We start from the raw sequence: 26610 nt of genomic DNA on the forward strand, positions 1-26610 counted from the left end.
TATTATTTTCAATGTTTAACAACCTGTTATCTTAAAAATGTAATTGAATGGCTGTTCATAGGTGTTTTGTTTGCAGTAATATACTATTTCTAAAATTACATATACTGTGGGGGAAATGTCAGCCTTTTGATAAAATCTAGTTTATGCCTTATCTTAGTACTGCTTATTTATGTGTCTACTTTTGATCTCTCCTAAAATAATACAAAAAGGTGTGAGAAAGTGAGAACTTAATAGGTAGCTGAATGGAACAAAAAAAATGAAAAGACCTGGGAAGGAGTAAGCAAATATATTTTGGTTCTTGTGACTTGATATGACTTCTGCCATTTGGGCTGCATGGTCCATAGTTGCCTCTGGAACCCACCTCTGTCACTAGAATTTGATGCTGTTTCCAGTTACTGCAGGAGTTTGCAGTGGCAACAGAATTAGTAGAAGACAAATTCTAAGTAGCTAAAAGTGAAGCAAGATATAGAAGGAAATAAAAACACAAACCAACTTTGAGTGAAGCAAGAAGTCAGGTAGTTTCATGATACCTCATCTTCACAATTGTGTGATATATGAGGGGACTTCAAAAAGTTCATAGAGGCCGGGCGTGGTGGCTCACGCCTGTAATCCCTGTCTCTACCAAAAATACAAAAAAATTTTGCCAGGCATGGTGGTGCACGCCTGTGGGGCGGAGGTTGCAGTGAGCCAAGATCACTCCACTTCACTCCAACCTGGGTGACAGAGTGAGACCCCATATAAAAAAAAAAAAGAAAAGAATGAAAAAAAGTTCATGGAAACATGGAATGAAAAGATAAATTTTTTGATGGAATTAAAAAATAAACATAAAAATATAAAGTTTATTTTCCAACATAAGCTTCATCAAGTTCAGGACACTTTTGTAAGTGCTAATACCAACCATTTTGTCCATCCCCAAAAAGCTAAAGATCTGGGGAATTTAACCATGTCAATGCAGTCTCTTTTACATTATTAACTGAAGAAAAACGGTTGCCCTTTAATTTTTTTTTATAATTAGGAAACACAAAAAAGTCAGAAGGAACCAAGTCAAGATTGTAAGTGGATGCCTAATGATCTCCCATCAAAACTCTCAAAGAATTGCCCTGGTTTAATGAAAGGGATGAGCAGGATCGTTGTTGTGGTGGAGAAGGTCTCTTTGGTGAAGCTCTCCCGGTTGTTTTTCTGCAAAAGCTTTGGCTAGCTTTCTCAAAAGAGTCCCATAGTAAGCAGATGTTATTGTTCTTTGACCCTCTACAAAGTCTACAAGAAAAATGCCTTAAGCGTCCTAAAAAACTGTTGCCATGACCTTTGTTTTGTTTTTGTTCTTGTTTTTATTTTGTTTTCTTGAGACAGAGTCTCGCTCTGTCGCCCAGGCTGGACTACAGTGGTGCAATCTCGACTCACTGTCACCTCCACCTCCCAGGTTCAAACAATTCTACTGCCTCGGCCTCCCAAGTAACTGGGATAACATGTGTGTGCCACCATGCGTGGCTAATTTTTGTATTTTTAGTAGAGATGAGGTTTCACCATGTTGGCCAGGCATGTCTTGAACTCCTGACCTCAAGTGATCCACCTGCCTCGACCTCCCAAAGTGATGGGATTAGAGGTGTAAGCCACCATGCCTGGCCTTTTTTAAAAAAAAAAAAAAAAATGGAGACAGAGTCTTGCTGTATTGCCCAGGCTGGTCTCAAACCCCTGGCCTTAAATGATCCTCCTGCCTCAGCCTCCCAAGGTGCTAGGATTATAGGCATGAGCCACGGTGCTTGGCCAACCTTTGTTCTTGACTGATTTGGTTTTGCTTTGACTGGACCACTTCCACCTCTTGGTAGCCATTGCTTGGATTGTGCTTTGTCTTCAGGATGATACTGGGAAGCCATGTTTCATTTCCTGTTAACAGTTTTTCAAAGAAATGCTTCAGGGTCTTGATCCCACTTATTTAACATTTCTGTTGAAAGCTCTGCTCTTGTCTGCAGCTGATCTGGGTGCAATGGTTTTGCCATCCATCTAGTGGAAAGTTTGCTCAACTTTAATTTTTCAGTCAGAATTGTGTAAGCTGAACCAGTTGAGATATCTGTGGTGTTGGCTATTGTTTCTGTTGTTCATCATCAGTCCTCTTCAATTAGAGCAGGAATTAGATTAATTTTTTCCTCAGAAATTGATGTCGATGATCTGCCACCATTGGCTTTATCTTCCATATCATCTCATCCCTTGTTAAAATAAGTTATCAATTTGTAAACGGCTGATTTCTTTGGGGCATTGTCCCCATAAACTTTTCATAAAATATTAGTGATTTCACCATTCTTGCACCCAAGCATCATCATAAATTTGATATTTGTTCTTGCTTCAATTTTGGCAGAATTCATGTTCCTCTGATAGGGATTCTTTACAAACTGATGTGTTATCCTTCTTAGTATCTCAAACTAGGTACTGTTCAGACATGTTATAATAAGTTAGTATGAGTTTATTTTTTGATGGAAAAAAATGAAAGTCATACATAGTTATTTCATAATAGACATTTGCCATGCAGTTTTTGAAAACCTGTCGTAGATCTTACTCTCATTTTACAAAGGAAGATGGTGAGATTCCAAGGGGTTAAATAAGTTTTTCAAGGCTGCAAAGCTAGATATTGGCACAGTTGAGATCTTAACTCAAGTTTTCTGATCTGAGTTCGGTGTTTTTTATTCGATTGCTCCTGCCAGAACTTGAAAAATGGGACAGAGATGAGGGTGGGGGATAATGATAGGAATTTTCTCCAAAGATTATTAACCACCAGTGTAGAGGTTGATCATTTAGTATAGGAAGAGGAAAAAAATTATCTTTTTTTTTCTGAAGCATGTAGCATGTTTCATAAATTATGTTCCCAGTAAATGTTTGTAAAATTTATATAGATATTTTCAAAGAGAAGTTTAGGTTCTTATGTTTTAGGAGCAAAATGTGATTTTCACATAAATTTTCAAGAATTTTTTTTCTGCAGCGCTGAAAAGAGACTTACTTATATTCAAATTCATTTTAAAATTAAGTCAGTCAAATCCAGAAGATTCTACTAGAATGATACAGGCTGTCATTGCAGACTGAAGGACTGCACGCTTAAGAACTGTATGCTTAAGAACTAATAAGACTAATAAGGTAGCTCTAAGTCACAGAAACAAAGTGCTGTCTATGCAAATTTGTGACATTAATCATGTTTGCTTTTCCCAGCCTAGAAAATCAACTTTCTCCTTGAAATCTCCTGGAATAAGGCCTAACACAGGCCGACATGGCTCTACCTCAGGTACTTTACGAGGTCACCCAACACCATTAGAAAGAGAACCATGTAAAATAAGCTTTAGTCGGATTGCTGAAACTGAGCTGGAATCAACAGTGTCAGCACCAACTTCTCCAAATACACCATCTACTCCACCAGTATCTGCTTCTTCAGACCTTAGTGTATTTTTAGATGTGGATCTCAACAGCTCCTGTGGTAAGTATTTGATGTAAACCATTTGGTAAAAAAGGAATCCTGTGTCTCAGATAATTCTTATCATTTTAATTAGGGAACTATAGAATCTTTTGCAAACTATGTTAGTGTGAAAAGCTACATCTAAATGTGAAAATAGTGATTAATACAAGAAGTAAAGCATAATTTGTGCATTGTTGATGCATATTATCTTCTAATTTATTCATTCAACAAAGATTTATTCAGTATCTTTTGGGTCCCACTACCAGTCTAAAGGGAGCAATAGATGGTGAGTAAGAAAACAAATAGAGATAGAGGGGGAACCACTTATTGCTAAGAAGAAAAACCATTCTAGGTACAGAAGGTTCTGGGTTAATTTTTTTAAAAACTAACATGGCAAAAGATTATGATAAAATTCTGCACTGTGTATTACATATTATTTATGGAAACAATTAAAAAATAATACCATACATGTTACCTTCCTTTTCAAATTAATTTTTCTTATTCCAATAGGCAGCAATAGCATCTTTGCTCCAGTGCTTTTGCCACATTCAAGTAAGTAAGACTTAAGTTCATTCTAATGAAATGACTGTAAAGATAATAATCTGGTTGATTAAATTTATATTTCTTTTGGGTTTTGGCAATATTAAAGAATAAGAAAAGTTATAAATAAATGTAATTATTTGCTTACAACTGTGTACTACTTAAGCTTCACTATAGTTTATTTTCATCATTTTTTATGATCTGTTCTAAGGGCTGTATGGCCTTAAAGAAATTACTTACCTTCCCCACACTTGTTAAGGATCAAATGAAATAACTATATAGAACACCTAGCCCGGCGCGGTGGCTCACGTCTGTAGTCCCAGCACTTTGGGAGGCCAAGTCCGGCAGATCATGAGGTCAGGAGTTCAAGACCAGCCTGGCCAACATAGTGAAACCCCATCTCTACTAAAAAATTACAAAAATTAGCTGGGTATGGTGGCTCACACCTGTAGTCCCAGCTACTTGGGAGGCTGAGGCAGGAGAATTGCTTGAACCCAGGAGGCGGAGGTTGTGGTGAGCCGAGATCAGGCCACTGCACTCCAGCCTGGGCAACGGAGTGAGAGTCCATCTCAAAAAAAAAAGAACACCTAATATACTGCTTGGCATAGAAGGAATAGTAATTTCATGTCAGTTGTCTTTCTTCCTTAACCTTTTCAAATCATTTTTCCCTGGGAATAATATACTAAATGTTTATCAGGTTCCCAGGATATCCTCAATCACTTATTTTTTTTACATCATCTTACTTAATTAAAGCAGTATTTTTAGTACTAGTCTATCATTCCTAATTATTTCATAATTTACAACTTTTAATGCTGTTAACTTTCTCTCTGTGGTCATTTGTTTAAAACAAAACCCAAAAATGAACACAGCACCTTTGGGTATAATTCTCCCAATCTGGAGAACATCTGCTCTGAGCATAGTAAAATACATAGTAGCAAAGTTCCCTATCTTATGAGAAAAATAAGGTTAGTCTTTTAAATGTTTAATTTTATATTTAATTTTAGTTTAAAAAATTTTTATCTGGCCATGTAGTGGCTCATACCTGTAATCCCAGCACTTTGGGAGGCTGAGGAAGGATCACTTGAGGCCGGGGCAACATAGCAATTCAAGACTAGCCTGGGCAACATAGCAAGACCCTGTCCTCCCTACCAAAAAAAATTTTTATCAAAGTGACATATTAATAGAATTTAAAAGGGAAATAACGCGGAAACACTTAAAATGAAATTAACAATGGTTCTCTACCTCAAGTCTCCCCACTCCTTTTCTCCAAGGACACTTCCACATTTCTAAATGATGTTTTTATATTCTCTCTTGAGTCATTAATTTTAGACAATGTTTACTGATCTCCTGTTATGGTGGATGAGAATTTCATGCTCTACCCTGTCTATACTTACCACATTTGGGGCAAGTATTCACTGCTATGCTTCCTTTCTTGTATAGCTCTGTTTCCTGGAGTTAATAATTGCCTCAATGTTTAGGTTTGTTTGTGTGTTTGTTTAGGTTTGTTTGTATGTTTGTTTAGCATCTTTCCACGCCCTTTCATAGCAGTTTTCCATAAAATCAGGCCAATCAGGGAACCTAACAGGGTTCTCCCTTTTCTTTTCTTTTCTTTGCTTTTCCCTTTCCCTTCTTTCTTTCCTGGAATCTTCCGTCCTGGTGCCTTTTTGTCCCCCTGCTCCAGTTTGGACTGGTTGCTACTCAGGTGTTGACCCTGCTGTCATCCTAGAACTTTCTTTCACTGTCATCGTAGAAGTTCCCTTTGCCTCCCTCCTGTGTTGGATCCTTGTTTTTTGATTCCTCATCTTCTTTCTTGATATGCTCCCTGATTTTGATAGGAGTAGCTCCTTTAGTAGCTACGTGAGAAAAGATAACACATAAGACCTAAACTTTTTAAGTTCTTGTGTATATGGAAACCCGTACACCTTTTTTTGTTTGTTTTCTTTTGTGGAAGCCTATTATACATTTAATTGTTAATAGTTTAGCTGGATATAGAATGTAAAAAGCAGTTTGACTCAGAATCTTGAAGGCATTTTCCTCCACAGTCTTCTACCTTTCATAATTCCTGCTGAAAAGTCTAATACTATTCATGTATTCACTCAGTACATAATTTTTAAACGCCTGATATGTGCAGGCACTATTCTAGGTGTGAGAGTGATAGCAGTGAATGAAATAGACAAATATCTTTCTCTCAATGACCCTACAGTTTCAATCTTTTTTTTTTTTTTTCTAATACCTAGAGCATACCTACAGTAGCAAAGGGACCCAAATATACAGAGCCTTAAATGAAATAGAAGTTTATTCCTCACAATAGCCAGACCAAGTAGGAAACTCTGCTCCACTGGGTTTTCCAGCTAAGCAGGGCAATTCAGAATTCTCAAGATATGACTTCCATCTCTGTCTTGAGTACCTGCTGTAGTTGTTACCATTTTTTGGCTAGCAGGATGATGGAGGGCAAGGAGCTTTGTTATAAAAACATGATCTGGGCCAGGTGCGGTGGCTCACACCTGTAATCCCAGCACTTTGGGAGGCCGAGGCAGACAGATCACTTGAGGTCAGGAGTTCGAGACCAGCCTGACCAACATGGTGAAATGCCATCTCTACTAAAAATACAAAAATTAGCTGGGCATAGTGGCATGCACCTGTAGTCCCAGCTACTCAGGAGGCTGAGACAGGATAATTGCTTGAACCAGGGAGGTGGAGGTTTCAGTGATCAAAGATCGTGTCATTGCACTCCAGCCTGGGGCGACAGAGAGACTCCGTCTCAAAAAAAGAAAAAAAGACAAGATCTGGGAGTTGCATATATCACTTTTGCTGTCTTCCTAAAACTTAGTCATGCAGACCTTCTTAGCTACAAAGGAGGCTAAGAAATGTCTCTAACTCAGAAGCCATTTGCCTTGCCAAAATTCGTGGGATCCTGTTACTAAAAGGAAAAAGGGAAAAGTGTACTGGGAAGCAGCAGGCTCTGCCACAATATGTTGAAGAAACTTTTAAGGCATTCTCTTTATTCTTAATAATCTACAGCTTCACAGTGAACTGCTTTGATGTGGGTTTTTTTGTTTTTTTTTTTCATTTTGCCATCTACTTAATGAGCCCTTTAAATTTAGAGATTCGAGTATTTGATTTCCAGAAAATGTTTCCTGTTGCTTTGGTAATAATTTTTCCCCCAGCATATTCTCTGACTCCTTTTGTGGAGCTCCTTTTTCTTATTCTCATACATCCTAGATTGGTCCTCCAATTTTCTTGTCTTTTATCACCTCTTGTCCATCTCTTTGTCTTCTTGTTCTGTTTTCTGGAAGATTTCCTCACTTTATCTTTGAGCTTTTCTACTTATTTTTTTCATCTGTCATAATTTTGAATTTCTAAGAATTCTCAGTTCCCTCTGATCATGCCTTTTTTTAATAGCATCCTATTCTAATTTCATGGATGCACTGTCTTCTCCTATCTCTCTTAGGATAATAATTATAGTATTTTTAAATTTTATTTTTAATTGACAGATAATTGTATATGTTTATAGGGTACAATCTGATGTTTTGATACATGTGTACATTGTGGAATGATCAAATCATCTAAGTCTCATATCCAGTGGCTGGACAGGGTTGTACCGGGAAAGGGGGGGGACTTTGGTCAATGGATGCAAAGTTTCAGTGACTATAGTTAATACTAATACATATTTCTGAATAGATAAAAGAGAAGATTTTAAATGTTCTCACCACAAAGAAATGATGAATATTTGAGATGATGGGTAATTATAGTATTTTTGAAAAAAAAAAAGTTTTGTTTCTGGTGTCTCTTTTCTGACCTTCTTTCTTGTATTAGTTGTAGTCTCTTGTCTTTCATATTGGAGGCTTTCCTTTCTTGTCTGGTAGTATTTCTGTTCATATTTTCGAATGAGGGGGAAACTGATGGGAAGTGCTATATCTATATCCATGGGCACTTATTGACTTGTGGGTTTCACTGTAGAGTGATGGAATGATAACTTTTTACTTAGGAAATCCCCAAATGTTAGAATCTATAGGCATTTTCTTTAGGAATGTTTAGTTTCTCTAAAGAAGGATCTTTGAATCTTCTGCCTGGGGCAGTCTCGCCATGTAGTATGGATATCTGTGTTTTCAGCTCAGACTAGTATCCCAAGTCTGGGGTTTAGATTCTCCGGAGAATAAAACTGCCAGTCTCCTACAGAGGTGGGAATGAGGTCATTGCCTGACCTTACTAGGTAGGGGAGAGGAGAATGGGGTTCTAACTGCCCCTTATCCAGACTTAACCTTTAAGTCTTCTGTTTTCATGCCCGTGCCTTCCTTTGTACCAAATGCCTTTAGCTCCTGAATCCTTATTTGGTTCTGTGGGGGCAGATTTGCTGCTGTTTGTCAGTATTACTCTCTGCAGACATTTGGGTTTCATCTTCCTCCATCTGTCTCCATATACATTATAATCTACCTTCATGAATTAAAGCTTCAGCTTCATGTATTTCCTGGCTTTATTGAAGTTTATTGATATTTCTTATTTTTCTTGTTGTTCTGTGGTGGAGATGTCATTACACTGTCTATTAGTTTCTTAATACTGCCATAACAAAGCACCACAAACTGAGTAGCTTAAAAGAGCAAAAATGTATTGTCCCACAGTTCTGAAGGCCAGAAATCCAAAATCAAGATGTTGGCAGGGCCATGTTGACTCTGAAACTTGGAGAAGAGAATCCTTCCTTGCTGCTTCTAGCTTCTGGCATTTGCTGGCAATCCTTGGCATCTCCTGATTTGTAGATGCATCACTTCAATCTTTGCCTCCATTTTCATATGGCTGTCTTGTCACGAAATGTTTCTTTATTTCTTCTCCTCTTCTTAAAAAGACACTGGTCATGTCATACTGGATTTGGACCCATTTTAATGACCTCATCCTAACTTCATTACATCTGCAAAGACTATATTCCAAATAAGGTCACAATTATAGGTACTAGGTTATGGGACTTCATCATATCTTTTGGGGGAACACAGTTCAACCCATAACACTGCCATTGTAGAAGTAAGAATTCTGGACATTATTTGGAATGATAGTAAAATACGTTTTCCATATAAGAAAATTTTACATTTTGAAATTTAATAGAAAGTTGAGAATAACTGCATAAATTCTGGATATTCTAAAATAAATCCCCAAAGAAAGAAATAAAATATTTATAGTAAGTGTGAAAAGTACTCAGATGAAATGAGAAAAAACTCCATTCACAATGAACATGGGTACTTCACATCAAAGGAAGTATATCTTGTAAGGAACATAGATAATTATAGATAGTTCAGCATCATTAGAAATCTGAAGAATTTTACACAATAGTGAGTTGCCATTTTAGTCTTTTGAATTAATGTGTTTTTTCATTTGTTTTTTGTTTGTTTGTTTTTGTTTGTTTTTTATTGTGAACAAGCCTATGGTAAAAGGTACATTACTTATCCCCATGTAAACTGGTATATTAGTATAACCCTTTTGGAATGCAATCTGAATACAACGTATCAAACCATAAAGATGTTTACACCCTCTGATGTTACTGATTCAGCAGATAATTGAATACTTAGTTTGTACCAGCTACTCTGCTAAGCACAAGAGATTCAGTGGCAAACAAGAAAGACAAAGCTTGTGCCTTTATTTATACAAAATACCCAATAAATATTTGGAAAAAGTCACATGCATGAAGATTCATCCCACTCCCTTGTCTTTTCTTCCACTTCACTTGTCGCTCCTTGGTCTCTCTTGCTGGTTCCTCCTTACCTTCCCAAACTGTTGACATCGGAAGGCCTTAGGACTCAGTTTCTGGACCTCTTCTCACTCATTTGGTTGTTAAGTCTTGTATCATTTACATGATGATAATTCCCAAGTTTTTATCTCTAGCCAGAACCTCTCTTCTGACTTCTAGACTCATCTATTTAATGACCCATTTAACAGCTCCAGTTGGATATCTTTATAGGAATCTCAAACTTAACCTCTCTGAAACTGAGCTTCTTATTATCCCCTCCAAAGTTGTTCCTCTCACTGCATCCTCATCTCAATTCTAATTACAAGCATCCAGTTCCTTAGGCTAAAAATACTATAATATAAGTATCTTTTATTTCTCTCCCTTTCTCACACCCCAAATGTGACCTATCAACAAATCTTGACTACTCTCAAAATATATCCAGAATCTAACAATTTTTCACCATCTCCACTGCTGCCACCCTGGTCCAAGCCACCATAACTTTTACCTTGTTTATTACAGTAAGCATCCTAACTTCTTATCTTCTCCACTTTAGTATGTTTTTAGTATAGCATGCGGTGGCTCACCCCTGTAATCCCAGCACTTTGGGAGGCTGAGGTGGGTGATCACCTGAGGTTGGGAGTTCGAGACCAGCCTGGCCAACATGGTGAAACCCCGTCTCTACTAACAATACAAAAATTAGCTGGGCCTGGTTGCAGGCACCTGTAATCCCAGCTACTCGGGAGGCTGAAGCAGGAGAATTGCTTGAACCCGGGAGGCAGAGGTTGCAGTGAGCCGAGATCACACCATTGCTCTCCAGCCTGGGCGACAAGAGTGAAACTCCATCTCAAAAAAAAAAAAAAAAAGCCCTCTGGTGGCTCTCCATCTCACTCAGAGTGAAAGCCGGTTCCTTTAAAGAACCTACAGGCCCTACACAGTTTGGGTTTGTTTAATCTGTCAGACCTCATCACTTATTTTCCCCCTTCAGTCAGTCTGCCTTAACATAATAGACACATTATTGCATCAATGCTTTGCTCTTGCCATTCCTGCTACTTATAATACTCTTCAGCCATTTGGCCTCACAATCTGCTCCCTTACCGCCTTCAGGTTGTGTTACCTTAGTGAAGCCTTCCCTAATCACCCTATTTATATTGCTCCCCTCACACCTCTTTCTATACCCCTTTCCAACCAAATATTTCTTCTCATAATTTATAGGCATTATACTTGTACTTATCTTTCCCTAACCTAGATTAGAAGTTCCATAAGGACATGACTTTTTGCATTTTGTTCACGGTTATATTGCTAGTGCTTCAGACAGTGCATGACAGTATTAGCAGGTGCCCAATAACTGTTGAATGAATGAATGAATGAATGGCAGAAAATTAGAATTAACTTAAATAGATAACTAACATTATAGAAATTGTTTAGTAAATTCTACTATATTCACCAGTTTGGAATAACTGCAGGCACTAAAAAAGTTCATAAAAACTGTAGTCTTGTAGGGAAATGCACTTGATAGAAAATTAAATTGCATTCACACTTCAGCAAGGGTTATTGATTGCCTACTATGGAGAAATATACTAGTTAAGTGGTGACTGTAGAGTCAGACCCAGATTCAAAACTCTCATAGCTTTCCCATCATTCACATATCATCTGCTTCCATGAATGTGTGCGTCTGTTACCACCTAAGACTGGCTTAAACAATAAGAAAACACTCAGACATACTTGGAAGCCTAGAGGAAGGCTGCTTTAAGACTGGTTGATTCAGTGACTCGATGATGTAATTAAAGACCAGGGTTCTTTTTGACTCTTCATTGTTTTGTCCAGATTATCAGCTTAATCTAAAGCTGTTTTTCCTCAAAATCATAACTGGCAAGAGCAGTAAAGGTTGTGTGCTTATTTGTTCAGTCAAATTAGATATAGAGAGAAGTACAGACAAGACAGTATGACAACGCTTTTCCAAAAAGGAGCAAGGAACTTCCTTTCCATTAGCCCCCAGAAAATCTCCTTTTAAATTTCACTGGTCTGAATTAGGTCACATGCCTACAGTTAAACTCATCACTCTGGCTAAAGGAATGGGATTACTCTGATTGATTTATACTAATTAGGCCCCATCCCTGGAGCTAAGGGGTCAGGTTCGCTTTCCCTAAAAAAATGGCTACTTGCATGAAAGAGAGGTAGATAAAAATCTGATCATGTTAAGAAAGTGAGTCCCATGCCTACTCCTTGGCTTGAATTGGGGTGCCCTGGGCAGGATTGGCCAACTAAACCAAATGGGACAGATGTAGCACCACCGAGAGGAGTTCTCCCAAAGACCGCACAAACAATGCTGGCAGGTCTGAGGAACATCCTCTGCCTAACCTCCCCTCACCATCTGCCAACCTCATAAGCATACCTTTTGTATCAGCTGTTTCCTCCTGAGCCAACAGGATGCCCTCCTCCCCCCCCCCCGCCCAGAGGTAACTGCAGAGCCACATGATCAGGATAGCAATTTTTGACACAGAATAATTAGTTTGACATATCTACTTGGATGTCTCATAAGCAGTTCAGTTAGATTGTTTAAGGTTAAACTCATCAACTTCTTTCCCAGTTAGCTCCTGTGTTCCCGATCTCAGTATAATGATAAATACGACATAGTTACTGCCTTTGTAACAACAGTGTGAATATAGAGAGATCAAATGGGAAGTTGAACTATAGAAAAAGTAAAAATGAAGATAGTAATTATTATATGTCTGGTTGATCTGTTTAGGGGTATTTTCCTGTCATTTATCATTTTGTAAATTTCCTTTAATGTGATTATATAACGTGTACATTATCAATGAGAGACTTGCAAAGACAAAGAGTTATGTGATATTAACACTACCTTATGGGCTCCTATATGGAGGGTTTTATTACCTGTGTGGTGATGGGCCCAATCGTAGCTGCTTCAAAAATATATGGTCTCTGATTAGGATGGTCTTTCTTTGGAAGTTACTACAGTATATTTAGACATGTTTTGATTTGTGAAAGACTTTTCAGGGAGCAGAATCTCATTAATCATAATTAAATGGTATACCTTCATTTAGCTAAAGTACCCATCATGCCCCAGGCACTGTGGTGGTGCTAGAGATACAGAAATAAATACACACTGCCCTCAGAAAGCTTACAATTTAATGGGGAAGATAGATAAACCAATAGTCGATAGTCTGACAAATGCCATAGTAGAAGTATCGACCAGAAGCTGTGATAAAGGTTTATCTTATAATTATACTGTGAATTGTGGTTAAACTAGTCTTTTTCTCCCCCAGAGTCTTTCTTTAGTTCATGTGGTAGTTTACATAAACTAAGTGAAGAGCCCCTGATTCCTCCTCCTCTTCCTCCTCGAAAAAAGTTTGATCATGATGCTTCAAATTCTAAGGTAATCAACAGGACTTTACTCCAACTTATTCAGAGTTGTGAATCTTCAAAATAATGCCCAGTGTTATAAAGAGTCTGTGAATTATACTTTGGCTACCATTTATGGTTTTTCAACATTTGGGTTGTTATATTTGAAAAATACTTTTAGTTGTTTAATCCTTATAAAAACCTTTTCTAAATAAGAGGCTGGGCCAGGCATGGTGTCTCATGCCTGTAATCCCAGCACTTTGGGAGGACGAGGCGGGTAGATCACCTGAGATCAGGAGTTCGAGACCAGCCTGGTCAACATGATGAAACCCCATCTCTACTAAAAATACAAAAAATTAGCTGGGTGTGGTGGCAGGTGCCTCTGATTCCAGCTACTAGGGAGGCTGAGGCAGGAGAAGCGCTTGAACCTGGGAGGTGGAGGTTGCAGTGAGCCAGGATTGTGCCACTGCACTCCAGCCTGGGCAACAATTGCAAAACTCTGTCTCAAAAAAAAAAAAACAACACTGGTTGGGAGGCTGAGGCAGGCAGATCACCCGAAGTCAGGAGTTCAAGACCAGCCTAGCCAATATGGTGAAACCCTGTCTCTACTAAAAATACAAAAATTAGCCGGACATGGTGGTGGGCACCTGTAACCCCAGCTACTCAGGAGGCTAAGGCAGGAGAATCACTTGAACCTGGGAGGTGGAGGTAGGTTGCAGTGAGCCAAGATTGTACCATAGCACTCCAGCCTAGGCGACAGAACAAGACTCCATTTCAAAAACTAAAAATGAAAAAGAGGCTGGAAGTACAATTTCTTTCTGGTACAGGTGGAAAAAACCTTTAGTAGTATTCCAAGCATTCTTCAAACTTTCAACTAATGCTTCTCAAAATTTTAAGGGTGCATCAGAATTACCTAAAAGGCTTGGTAAAATCAGATTGTGGAGCCCCACCTCCAGAGTTTCTGATTTAGTAGGTCTAGGATGGGGCCCAAGAATTTGCTTTTCTAACAAGTTCCCTACTGGTACTGATGCTGTTGGTCCCTGGATCACACTTTGAGATCTACTGCTCTAAGCCTCATTGGAGAAAGGAGCAGTAGATGCCCAGTAAGCAGAAGCTAGACATTAAAATCCTCTTGACATCATGTCCTTTCATGTCTATAAAGCAATAAATTGTCACTTACCTATTATTATAATTAAAATACATAAATTTCTGAAATGTATGCACAAAGCAAGATAAAGAGTTATGTTCTAAGACTTAAAACATCTCATATATAAAAATATTAAACTCAGCCCTGAATTAAACTAGGAGCACTCATAATCTGATAATTAACCCAGATTAGTTTATTTTGAGCCTCTGAATTTAACTTGATACATAAGAATTTTTCAGACTTAACATTTTAAAAAATTTTTCAGGAGAATAGAGGTATAATTTAATTACTTTTTTTTTTTTTTTTTTTGAGGGAAATATGAAATCTGATGATGATCCTCCTGCTATTCCACCGAGACAGCCTCCTCCTCCCAAGGTAAAACCCAGAGTTCCTGTTCCTACTGGTGCATTTGATGGGCCTCTGCATAGTCCACCTCCACCACCACCAAGAGATCCTCTTCCTGATACCCCTCCACCGGTTCCCCTTCGGCCTCCAGAACACTTTATAAACTGTCCATTTAATCTTCAGCCACCTCCACTGGGGCATCTTCACAGAGATTCAGACTGGCTCAGAGACATTAGTACGTGTCCAAATTCGCCAAGCACTCCTCCTAGCACACCCTCTCCAAGGGTACCACGTCGATGCTATGTGCTCAGTTCTAGTCAGAATAATCTTGCTCATCCTCCAGCTCCCCCTGTTCCACCAAGGCAGAATTCAAGCCCTCATCTGCCAAAACTGCCACCAAAGACTTACAAACGGGAGCTTTCGCACCCCCCATTGTACAGACTGCCTTTGCTAGAAAATGCAGAAACTCCCCAATGACCTTAGCCATATGTAGTCATTGACACTGGAATGGTATTTGTAAAGTTTTTTTTTAATTTATTCAAAAAAAGACATAGTATTTTAGTACTTTTTACAAATAATGCTCTTACAAAAATGCTACTGATCAAATAAGCTTTTAAGAATTGGAAAAATAAAAATACAAAAGTCCTTCACCATTATCCTCAGGTGATCAGTAGCATTGCCTTGTCTTGGATCCTCAGTGCTGCCAAAAGGCCAGTATAAAGAATTTATATTTGCACTGTAAACTCTGCAAAAATATGGTTTAAAGTGACATGATTGCACTGAAAAGGGATAGTGCTTTTGTGAAATTTTTCAAATTTGAGTAATAGATGCCTTTTTAAGGCAGTGAATTTACACAAATATGGGAGGGGGTATATGGTGTTACTGATTTTTAAACCTCTTTGACCATCTTCTAGTTTTTACTTCTAGTTTTTACATCTAGGAGAATTGTGAATAACACCAACTGTTCTTAAACTGTTTAATTCCATGTCTTAAATGCCGGTATTTGCTGCTGAAGACAAAAATGAAAAGTAGGATGAAAATAATAGAATGGCACTGTAAGTGTTTATTATTTTGTCAAAATGTAATCAAAGACTACATAACCCAATGATGGAGGTAAAAAGGGCATGTATCTCATTCAGATGTGCCTTTTGTTTTTGCAGACTATGATGTCTTTAGCTAATGAATTGCCTATTGTTATGGAAAACAGTTAATATGCCATGTATGTACAGTTTTGTTTATATTGTATATTTAAAGATACTGCTAATAACCTATATAAATTTAAGTGACTTGAGGCCTATAATACAATCTGCTACTTTACTAATTCATAAATTCAAAAAAAATTCTATGGCATAGGAACCAACTGCCTTGCCTTCAACACCTAGTAACTTTCTCTATAAATCTCGTGTTAACTGAAATTTTTTTTTAAATACATTTTTTAGATCGGTAATATTTAAACCAGCAAATACTTAAAGCTTTATTAAATGTTTTAATCAGATAAGTGAGTAAAACTTTTATTTGCCATTTGGATGCCTTTGTTCAAAGTGATAAAGAGTGTTTTGCTGATAGTGCTGTAGCAGCAGTTGTAAAGTAGCCAAAAGCCACGTTGTTTATTTACTGGTCTGTGGCCTTTTACTGTGCTTTGTATCAGAGTTCTTAACAAGATTAATAAATCACCCCAGTCTTAATTTTTAAAAGACTTTTAAAATATGTGTTTTCATTATAAGGAACAAAGGGGGAGATTGTTGAGTCCTGTAGAGAGACACACACACACACACACATTTGTCTTCAGTGTTAAATGTGAGCTGCAGGCTTCTAGCAACCACTTTTATGAATTCATACAAAAAACTAGGAGCATACTAGGAACTTGAAAAGGAAGATTGTGAGATTATAGCCATCTTTAGTAGGATCTTGGAAGCTGCTTGCATTTAAGCCTTGTAACTACTCTGTAAATCAAGTCTCCAACTAGGTAAACTCTGAGGTTGGCTTTGTTTTTTAAAGAGCAGATTATAATAGTAGTTTTGTCAAGAAAAGTGATTTAAACGGCCTCTTCGTTAAGCCAAACGTGTGATTTAGAGTAGAGCGGGGGCTGCCAAGCGCGTCGGGAAAGGCGGAGCCCCACATTCGGCCCCGCCCAGGTAACGCCGCCTTCCGGGCTTTGTTAACTCACGCGCGCTGCTGCGTCAACTCAGCCGCGGGGAGGGGGCGGAGCCGCAGGGCGGGGCGGTGCGCGTTGATGTGACGTGCCTGCGCGCGTCGGTTTCTGTTGCCGGCCGCGATGGCGGCTACGCCGGAGTCCTCGCTGGAGGACCCACTGCGGAGCTTTGTGCGCGTTTTGGAGAAGCGGGATGGTACGGTGCTACGACTACAGCAGTATGGCTCCGGCGGCGTGGGTTGTGTTGTTTGGGACGCTGCCATTGTCCTTTCTAAATACCTGGAAACGCCCGAGTTTTCTGGCGACGGGGCCCACGCGCTGAGCCGGCGGTCGGTGCTGGAGCTGGGTTCGGGTACCGGGGCCGTGGGGCTCATGGCCGCTACCCTTGGGTAAGAGCCGACGGGCGGGCGGGATGTGGGGGCACCTTCTTGCTGGAGAAATCCAGATTACAGGTTTTCCCGCCTGTGCTTACACCTCAGTCGACGTTATTTTATAGGGCTGATGTTGTAGTCACCGATCTTGAGGAATTGCAAGACTTGCTGAAGATGAATATTAATATGAACAAGCATCTTGTCACTGGTTCTGTTCAAGCCAAGGTACTGAAATGGTTTGTATGGCCTTTCAGCTTGTTTTAAGATATCGATTTGTAGTTTGTTTTAAATTGTGTTTCATTAAAAGGATGGAATGGGACTTTTCGGTTCTTTATAAAACAAGAGTATTTTGAATTATTAAAACAACAATTGAAATATTTGTTTGACATTTTTAAGGGGGGAAGAAATAGAAGGCTTTCCTTCTCCACCCGACTATATACTGATGGCCGACTGCATATACTATGAAGAGGTAAGTATTCAGTGAGTGAAATATCTTCATTTAGAAGATGAACCATATTTCATGGATTCTGAAGCACACGTTTCTTCACATTTTAACATCTTTGAATCCGGGATTTGCCTTATAGTTGATGCAGTAAAGAAAAGATAAAAGTCACCATGGACCATTTGTATATATGCTCATTATTAACATACCGGCCTGGTGAAGCATGTTGAGAAAAGTGTTACATGCATTTTACTCACGGCTTCTGTAAAAATTTTAAAGGATTTTGTCAATTGGATGTTACGAAAAGCCAAAATCGTCTCTTTTTCCCTTGGTTGTTCCCAGGGAACATGTTAACCATGACATTGAGAATTAAGTTGTAAATAATTCACTGTTCTTTGCTTTAAATATCAGTTTGGGCCGGGCGCGGTAGTTCACCACCGTAATCCCAGCACTTGGGAGGCCAAGGCGGTGGGTCACCTGAGGTCAGAAGTTCGAGACCAGCCTGACCTACATGACAAAACTTGTCTCTACTAAAAATACAAAATTAGCCTGGCGTGGTGGTGCATGCGTGTAATCCCAGTTATTTGGGAGGCTGAGGCAGGAGGATCGCTTGAACCCGGGAGGCGGAGGTTGCAGTGAGCTGAGATAGCGCCGTTGCATTCTAGCCTGGGCAACAAGAGCGAAACTCCATCTCAAAAAAAAAAAAAAAGGTGCATCAGTTTGTGTAGTGTTGTGGGCATCAGTTATTTTAAAAATAATTAGCATTGAACCAAGTTAGGGTCAGATTTAACTTTTGTAGGGTAAATTGTTGATTATTTAAATCTCAAATTAAATTACATAAAATTAAACTCTTGAGTAAAATTGATTACATTTGTTTTTCCATGAGAACTCCAAAATGCAGTTGTCTGAATCCTTTTTCTGGAAAGGGAAATCAGCACATGGTTTAGTTAAGAGGAGCTTACCCAATCGTTAGTTACAGAGGGGTTTTTGTTTGTTTTAAGGTAGGGGTCTTGCTCTGTCACACATGTTGTAATGCGGTGGAGTGAGCATAGCTCACTGTAACCTTGAGCCCCTGAGACTCAGTCCTCCCATTCAGCCTCCTCAATAGCTAGGACTATAGGTGTGCACCAGCATGCTGGCTAATTTTTCAACTTTTTGTAAGGTGTGTGTGGAGGTGGGGTGTCTCTCGCTATATTTTCCTGGCTGGTCTTGAACTCCTGGTTTCAAGCAATCTTTCATCTCTGCCTTCCAAAGTGTTGATATTAGAGGTGTGAACCACCACACCTAGCCTAGAGCTTTAATTACATGTACTTTGTTGGATTGATTCAAAGATGGATAAATTGTAGGGGAGCTATAAATATCCCTCTACCTCCTCAACCCACTTTTAGAGTAGAAAATATTTTTAAATCATAAACAAAAAGTATATTCTTTTTTAAATAGTCTTTGGAGCCATTGCTGAAAACTCTAAAAGATATCAGTGGATTTGAAACTTGTATTATATGTTGTTATGAACAACGAACAATGGGAAAAAATCCAGAAATTGAGAAAAAATATTTTGAGGTAAGTATTAAGTGCTGTATTATCTTTGTAGTGATTTCCTTTCAGGGAGGCTGTATGTGACTCTTCAAGTATTTTATGGTAATTTTGGATGGGGAAAACATTGTTTGTGTGAAGCTGAGAAAAGGATCTTCACAGCCCATGATTCTGCAGAGCTCCCCTTTTTCATCTTTTCTGATCCTTTATTTCATTTCTAATTAGTTGATCTATGGCTACAGAAGAATGTTAAATAATACTGGTGCCACTCCTTTTTAAGAACAGTATTCAGTGTTTATTCCACATGATACTGCCTTTGGGGAACATATTAATGATGTATGTATTACCTTTGGAGAATGCGTGATAGAAATGTGCAGGTGAGGCCGGGCGCGGTGGCTCAAGCCTGTAATCCTAGCACTTTGGGAGGCCGAAACGGGTGGATCACGAGGTCAGGAGATCGAGACCATCCTGGCTAACACGGTGAAACCCCGTCTCTACTAAAAAATACAAAAAAACTAGCCGGGCGAGGTGGCGGGCGCCTGTAGTCCCAGCTACTCCGGAGGCTGAGGCAGGAGAATGGTGTAAACCCGGGAGGCGGAGCTTGCAGTGAGCGGAGATCCGGCCACTGCACTCCAGCCTGGCGACAGAGCGAGACTCCGTCTCAAAAAAAAAAAAAAAATGTGCAGGTGATAAGTTGTTTTTGTTTGTTTGTTTGTTTTTGTTTATGTTTTGAGACAGGGTTTCACCCTATAGCCCATGCTGGAGTGCAGTGGCATAGTCAGGGCTCACTGCATCCTCAACCTCCTAGGCTCAAGTGATCCTTCTGCCTCAGCCCCCACGAGTAACTGGAACAAAAGGCATGTATTACCACACCCGACTCACTTTTTGTGTTTTTTTGTACAGATGGGGTTTTCCCGTGTTGCCAAGTGATAAGTTTTTACTTCTGTGTTTTTGTCTACATATTTGTGAAACCTCCAACCTAGATAACTGTCTATTTTTAGGGTCTTTTTTTTTTCTTTAACTTTTTGTTCTGAAGTAGTTAGAAAAGACTTACACAAAGTTGCAAATATAGTATATAAGGTTTTATGTATCTGTCACCCTTCTTCCCCTAGTGATAACCCAAACCCTTTTTATGGACACAAATCTATCACATTGTGAGTAGATTTCTATCTACTGTCACATTGTGAGTACGCTTTTGAGGGTACATCTATATAGGCCTGCAGTTTTGTCTGCTGAAAGGACTACTTTGGTTTAATGAGACAGCAGGTATATGACTGCCTCAGGTAACATATACTAAAATGTTTTTTTTGTTTTCATGTTTTTCTTGAATATGAAAAATGCTCATGTTTTGAAATGATTCATAATGAAAATTTCTTACTGTTAAACAGCTTTTACTGATAAAGCATATGTAAAATGCATACCTATCAGTCAAGTGCTGAGCTTAATTTTTCATGTGTATACACCCAAGTGACTATTACCAACATAAAGATAGAGGACATTTTCAGGATCTTGGAAGGTTTGCACACTGCCCTTTCCCAGGCAGTACTCCTCAAAGGGTAACCACTGGCCAGGTGCGGTGGCTCATGCCTGTAATCCCAGCGCTTTGGGAGTCCGAGATGGGCGGATCACGAGGTCAGGAGTTCGAGACCAGCCTGGCCAATATGGTGAAACCCTTTCTTTACAAAAAATACAAAAATTAGCTAGGTGTGGTGTTACACTCCTGTAATCCCAGCTACTCAGGAGGCTGAGGCAGGAGAATTGCTTGAACCCAGGGAGGCGGAGGTTGCAGTGAGCCAAGATCGCACCACCGCACGCCAGCCTGGGTGACAGAGTGAGACTGTCTCAAAAAAAAAAAAAAAAAAGATAACCACCATTCTGACTTCTGTCACCCACAGGTCAGTTCATATTACTGAATTTGAAGTATGTCTCTTAAATTTATAGCTCCTTCAGCTAGACTTTGACTTTGAAGAAATTCCTTTGGAAAAACATGATGAAGAGTATCGAAGTGAAGATATTCATATTATATACATCAGAAAGAAAAAGTCGGTAAATAACATTCTCAGTTCTTCATTCTCCAAGGAGGTTTCATCAGCTGGACACTATTTCAGGGCATATGTGTGGTATGAGCGTTGATTTTGATGTGGAGAAACAGCTATAATGATTCACTAGACTCAGGCACTAACTTTAGTGTCAAGATAATCTATCTTGCCTTGGGTTTTTGCTCTAAAGCCAGGTTTTTTTTTTTTTTCCTTTTTCTTTTTTTGTATTTTTTAAGTAGAGACACATTTCACTGTGTTGCCTAGACTGGTGTCGAACTCCTGGGCTTAAGTGATCCGCCCACTTCGGCCTCCCAAAGTTCTGGGATTACAGGCATCAGCCACCATATGTGGCCAAGCTTCTCTTTTAAAGGCCTTTTCCAGCTTTTCCATAGGTGTAATTTGTGTAGCTCTATAATTGGGTATTACCTCAAACAAGTGATTAGCTATTTATAAGTTTCTTTTATCTCTGTGAGATTTTAAAATGCTAGCTCTTAACTTTGTGAACTTTTCCTTATTAAAAATTTTTTACAGAAAATGAAATATAGCAAGGCAGATGAGTCCATAAAAGATAAATGTACTCAATTAAGTAGAATTTATGTATCTCCCCCCTTCTTGGTGCATGTTTTACCTGGTATAATAATCACATTTTATGCAGGTTGCCTCAGTGATACCTAGGGTTTGAACCTGTAGAAAGAGGGAAAAATTGTATTTCTTCCTTTTTATTTTGAAACAGGGTCTCACTCCGTCATCCAGGCTGGAGTACAGCGGTGCAATCTCAGCTTGCTGCAACCTCTGCCTCACAGGCTCAAGAAATGATCCTCCCACCTCAGCCTCCTGAGTACCTGGGACCATAGGCATGCACCACCATGCCCAGCTAATTTTTGTATTTTTTTCTGTAGAGTGGGAGTTTCGCCATGTTGTCCAGGCTAGTCTTGCACTCCTGGACTCGAGTGATCTGCCCACCTCGACCTCCCAAATTGTTGGGATTACAGGTCTGAGCCACTGCACCTGGCCCTTTCATCTATTTTTGTATTCCCAGCACCTTTGGTATATGTAACCTAGTGTAAGGCAGGGAGATGATTACTTTTATGAATTAAGGATGCTAGATTCAATAAGCCCACACTTTTTTCTATCATCTTTGATTATGTTTGTGATAAAGTTTTCTGATTATATGAATTCTAGTCAAAAGCAAATAAAACTTAGTTTTAGGGAACAAAAGTAGGTGTTAGGACTAAATCTAAGTAAAAAGGCAGCAGTGGGATTATTCAGATTAACATTTATGTGGCACGGTGCCAAAGATACAAAAAAATTAAAACTTGGTGCTTTAAGAGATCCGTTTTAACTGAAGCTGTTGTGCAGTTTTAAAAGTAGAATTTTTTTGGAGACATAAAGATTTTGTGTTTCCTGAATATAAAGGCTTTTTTTTTCTTTTGGCAAAAAAAAACCACCTATTTTTTAGTTGATGTAATTCACCATAAAATTCATGCTTTTAAGGTGTACAATTTGGTGGTTTTTAGTATATTCAAATAGTTGTGTAAATCACCACTGTCTAATTTTTAACGATTTCGTCACCCCACAGAGAAGCCTCTTACCCATTAGCAGTCACTCCCTGTTACCCCTGTCCCCAGCTGCTGGCAACCACTAATCTCTCTATGGATTTGCCTATTCTGCTCATCATATGTAACGAGTCACATACTATGTGGTCTCTTGTGCCTGTCTTCTTTCACTCAGCACGGTATTCTCAAGCCTTATCTACATTGTAGCACGCATTAGCACTTAACTCCTTTTTGTGGCTGAATAATATTCCTTTATATGGCTATACCACACCTTATCCATCCATTGATGAGATGAATAATGCTGTTATGAACATTCATCTACGAATTTTTGTGTGAACATGTTTTCAGACCTCTTGAATATTTTAGAGGAATTGCAAGGTTATATGGGACCTCTGTTTAACTTTTTGAAGACTTGCAAACTGTATTCCAAATCTACCATACCATTATACATTCTCACCAGCAGTGTATGAGGGGGTTCCAGTTTTCTCCACATTTTTACCAACATTTGTTAATTATACCCATCTCAGTGGATATGAGATAGTCCCTAAACTGTGGTTTTCATTTCTCTAATGACTAATGATGTTGGGTATCTTTTCTGTATTTAGAAGAAATGCTTGGCCCATTTTCAGATTGATTTATTTGTCTTTTTGCTTTTGAGTTGTGAGAGTTCTTTATATATTCTGAATACTAGACACTTACAGATGCATGATTTGTGAATATTTTCTCCCATTCTGTGGGTTGTCTTTTCATTTTCTTGATAGTGTGTCTTTTATTTTCTTTATTATTTTCTTATTTTTCTTTTGAGAGAGTCTTGCACTGTCATCCAGTCTGGAGTGCAGTGGCATGATCTTGGCTCAGTGCAACCTCTGCCTCCCAGGTTCAAGTGATTCTCCTGTGTGAGCCTCTCAAGTAGCTGGGACTACAGGCATGTGCCATGATGCCCGGCTAATTTTTTTGTGTTTTTAGGAGAGACTGGGTTTCACTATGTTGGCCAGGCTTGTGTCGAACTCCTGGCCTCAAGTGCTCTGCTGCCTCAGCCTCCCAAAGTGCTGGGATTACAGGTGTGAGCCATCACACCCGGCCTATGGTGTGTCTTTTGAAGCACAAGTATTTTAATTTTGATAATGTCCAGTACATCTGTTCTTTCTTCACTTGCCTGTTAGGTGTCAGCGAGGAACCATCTATAAACATGCATGGTTGTTCACTTAAATTGCACGTAACCACTGTTAGGCATACTAGGCATTGTGAGGCCTATTAGGCATTATTAAATACCCTGTAAATAGTTTGTGGTAAATCAATCTTTTAAGTTCCTTTTTTTTTTCTTATAGAAATTTACATCGTGAAGCCTTTAATCATTTTACCCAAGCCTCTAACAACCTGGGTGAACTAAAGATGTGAATACAGCATGGGAAGATTGTGTTCACAGATTTTTTTCTGGCACATCCTTAGAGAGCCGATGTATAAATGACGACCACAATGGGCTGCCTGCAATACGAAAAATGCCTGCTTACCTGCCTGCCTGCCAATGGCCCTGAATCTAGCTTAGGTTACTTACTTCAGCATCAAGTTCTACTTAAAAGAAATGTTGGGAATCAGTTATTCAAATAAAAATTGGTTTTGAGGTGAGGCTAAAATCTGCCAAAAACAGTGAACCAGTATGATTGACTTGACCTTTTACAGGAAACTAGAGATAAATTTCTGAAGAGAACTGTCTACTATTATATAATGTTTTAAATTCAAACTAGTAAATTTTAGTTTGTCTCCAAAGTTTAACAGGTTTTCATTTTGTACATAATTATACAATATTTATCATTTGTATTTTCCACTTCATTTCTTTTAAAATATTGTTAATACTTAAATGTTCTTTTAATTTTAAGAAGAACTGAGATACTGTCTTGTGTACTTATATTAGCCAAAGTTTTCTTTTCCTCCACCATACATATCTGTGTGATTTAATCAGTAAATTATATTGTAATGAGTTGCTAAGAAGACAAATCAGAAGATTGGAGGAACAAAAGATATCTTTACAGATATTTCATTTGATAATGGAGTGAGAATAGACCAGTTTCAGGCTTATGCACTTACGTGGCTCATGTACTTTTCTTTATGTATATGTTCCAGGAAAATCTGGCTTAAAAATACTGGTATTGTTTATATGAAACAGTGAAAGGTTTTTGAATAACTACAAATGTAGTTCTGTATGTATATACCAAATGAATTTTTGTTCTGTGTCTCTGTTTTATGTTATGAAGCCGTTTGCTCATATACAATAATCTGTCAAGGACTTTAATCATATTTGTTCCAAAGAGTAGTAACCAGATAGAATTTTGGTATTTACAGGCATTGGTGCTAGATGGTACATTTTACGTCTTAAAATAAACATTGTTTTTGAGACCTTGTGACTTTGTGAATTTCAGAAATACCTCTGAAGAAAGTAAACATCTAAGCAGTTAACTGCTTTCCAGAAAGAGCAAAAGCAGTCCTATTTAGAGACATTAAGGATAGAAGTCAAGAAATCAGTTCATTCTTTTCAGGTTTATTTCAATCTTAAAAGTCTCCATTGCTGATTTTTGGGGTTCCCCCCCCCCCGCAAAATATTTTGTTCATACTGCCCTTAGCATTTCATTAAGCAGTTTGCAAGGCAGTATAATCTAAACGTATGGTGCTTTGTGAGGTACAGATAGTGCTAGCTGTTATTAATGATGTCTTAGGACAAATGACCACTTTTTAGCTTGTTTTATAACATTATGAAATTTGTAAAAATAAGTTTGACCTTGACTATAGTAGTCCACCCAGGTTAGTTAAATGTCTTTTCACCCTCCAATTTTTATGCCCTCCTGCTTTCTCTCTACTTTTTTTTTGAGACGGTTTTGTTCTGTTGCCCAGGCTGGAGTGCAGTAGTGGCACAGTCTTGCTTACTGCAGCCTTCTCCCAGGCTCGGGTGATCCTCCTACCTCAACCTCCTTAGTAACTGGAAATACAGGTGTGCCACCACGCCTGGCTAGCTTTGTTGTATTTTTTTGTAGAGCCAGGGTTTCACCGTATTGCCCAGGCTGGTCTCAAACTCCTGGACCCAAGTGATCCACCCTCCTTAGCTCCCCAGAGTGCTGGGATTACTAGCCATGAGCCACTGTACCTGGCTCTCTTTTAATACACACTATCTGTGTGTCTTCAGCCTGAACTTTATTTTAGTTTAGCCCTTGATTTCACTTATATGAAAACCCAGCTCTTTTAGTTCAGAAAAATGAAATTTCACTCATTTCCTGGAGGAATCAGCCTGAAGTCAGCCTCTATGCAACTTTGCCAAAATCACAGTCTTGCTTGACTTCGTCCCCCTTCCTGTTCGGCTATTCCCATTCCTTATCTCGATAAATGTTTGCGTACATTCCTCTCTGTTTGCTTCTGGAGAACTCACCTAAGTACTGACTGTAGAGGAAATTTGTAATTGAAAGTCAAATAGGCCCCACATGGTGGCTCACGCCTGTAATCCTAGTACTTTGGGAGGCCGAGGCGGGCTGATCTCCTGAGGTCAGGAGTTGGATACCAGCCTGGCCAACATAGTGAAACTCTGTCTCTACTAAAAATACAGAAATTAGCCGGGCATGGTGGCGTGCACTGTAATCCCAGCTACTTCAGAGGCTGAGGCAGGAGAATTGCTTGAACCCCAGAGTGGAGGCTGCAGTGAGCTGAGATGGAGCCACTGCACTCCAGCCTGGGTGACAGACTCTGTCTCAAAAAAAAAAAAAGTCAAATAGGATATCTTTCCTGTTCTGGAATAAAGCCAAAACTGAAGTCATAAGGTGCCAATCCTCACATTCTAAGATTAGACCAGTGGTGGTTAGGCCCAGTGAATGCTACAGGGTTTAGCTGAAGGCTGCCAGTTCAGAGAACATGCTCCATCACCAACCACTATTCCATAGACAGCTGGGGAGCCCTGGAAGAGGTCTCCTCTTGGTGGAGTCCATTGTTAGGGAAT

General features: G+C 39.0%; 2 protein-coding genes across 8 annotated transcripts in view; both read left to right on the forward strand.

Moving 5' to 3' along the window:
- Window positions 1–16237, forward strand: part of SOS2 (SOS Ras/Rho guanine nucleotide exchange factor 2) — a 113346-nt gene extending 97109 nt beyond the window's left edge. For all 4 annotated transcript variants that reach the window (XM_003901771.5, XM_031668129.1, XM_031668130.1 and 1 more), the window contains 4 exons: window positions 3196–3457; window positions 3947–3988; window positions 12974–13083; window positions 14509–16237. In XM_003901771.5, the coding sequence (XP_003901820.3) occupies window positions 3196–3457; window positions 3947–3988; window positions 12974–13083; window positions 14509–15018 (924 nt within the window). In that variant the 3' untranslated portion in view covers window positions 15019–16237. The remainder of the gene's footprint in view (window positions 1–3195; window positions 3458–3946; window positions 3989–12973; window positions 13084–14508) is intronic.
- Window positions 16238–16603: 366 nt separating this feature from the next.
- On the forward strand, window positions 16604–25028 carry VCPKMT (valosin containing protein lysine methyltransferase). 4 transcript variants are annotated; one of them, XM_003901773.4, is made up of 6 exons: window positions 16604–17082; window positions 17190–17300; window positions 17461–17533; window positions 18947–19066; window positions 20981–21085; window positions 23963–25028. In XM_003901773.4, the coding sequence occupies exons 1-6, from the start codon at window positions 16817–16819 to the stop codon at window positions 23975–23977; spliced, it is 690 nt and encodes a 229-aa protein (XP_003901822.1). In that variant the 5' UTR covers window positions 16604–16816; the 3' UTR covers window positions 23978–25028. The 4 variants fall into 4 exon arrangements, with proteins under 4 accessions (XP_003901822.1, XP_009209765.1, XP_009209766.1 ...); XM_009211501.3 differs by lacking the exon at window positions 20981–21085; XM_009211502.3 differs by lacking the exon at window positions 18947–19066.
- The last annotated feature ends 1582 nt before the right edge of the window (window positions 25029–26610 follow it).

This window comes from Papio anubis, chromosome 7, assembly GCF_008728515.1.
Source record: "Papio anubis isolate 15944 chromosome 7, Panubis1.0, whole genome shotgun sequence".
NCBI lineage: Eukaryota > Metazoa > Chordata > Mammalia > Primates > Cercopithecidae > Papio > Papio anubis.

Bases quoted from the DNA above. Each gene is read 5' to 3' on its own strand.
- VCPKMT (XM_003901773.4), top strand. From the start codon at position 16,817: ATGGCGGCTACGCCGGAGTCCTCGCTGGAGGACCCACTGCGGAGCTTT. The intron at 17,083-17,189 runs GTAAGAGCCGAC...GTTATTTTATAG, and splicing joins CTCATGGCCGCTACCCTTGG to GGCTGATGTTGTAGTCACCG. The intron at 17,301-17,460 runs GTTTGTATGGCC...GACATTTTTAAG, and splicing joins CAAGCCAAGGTACTGAAATG to GGGGGAAGAAATAGAAGGCT.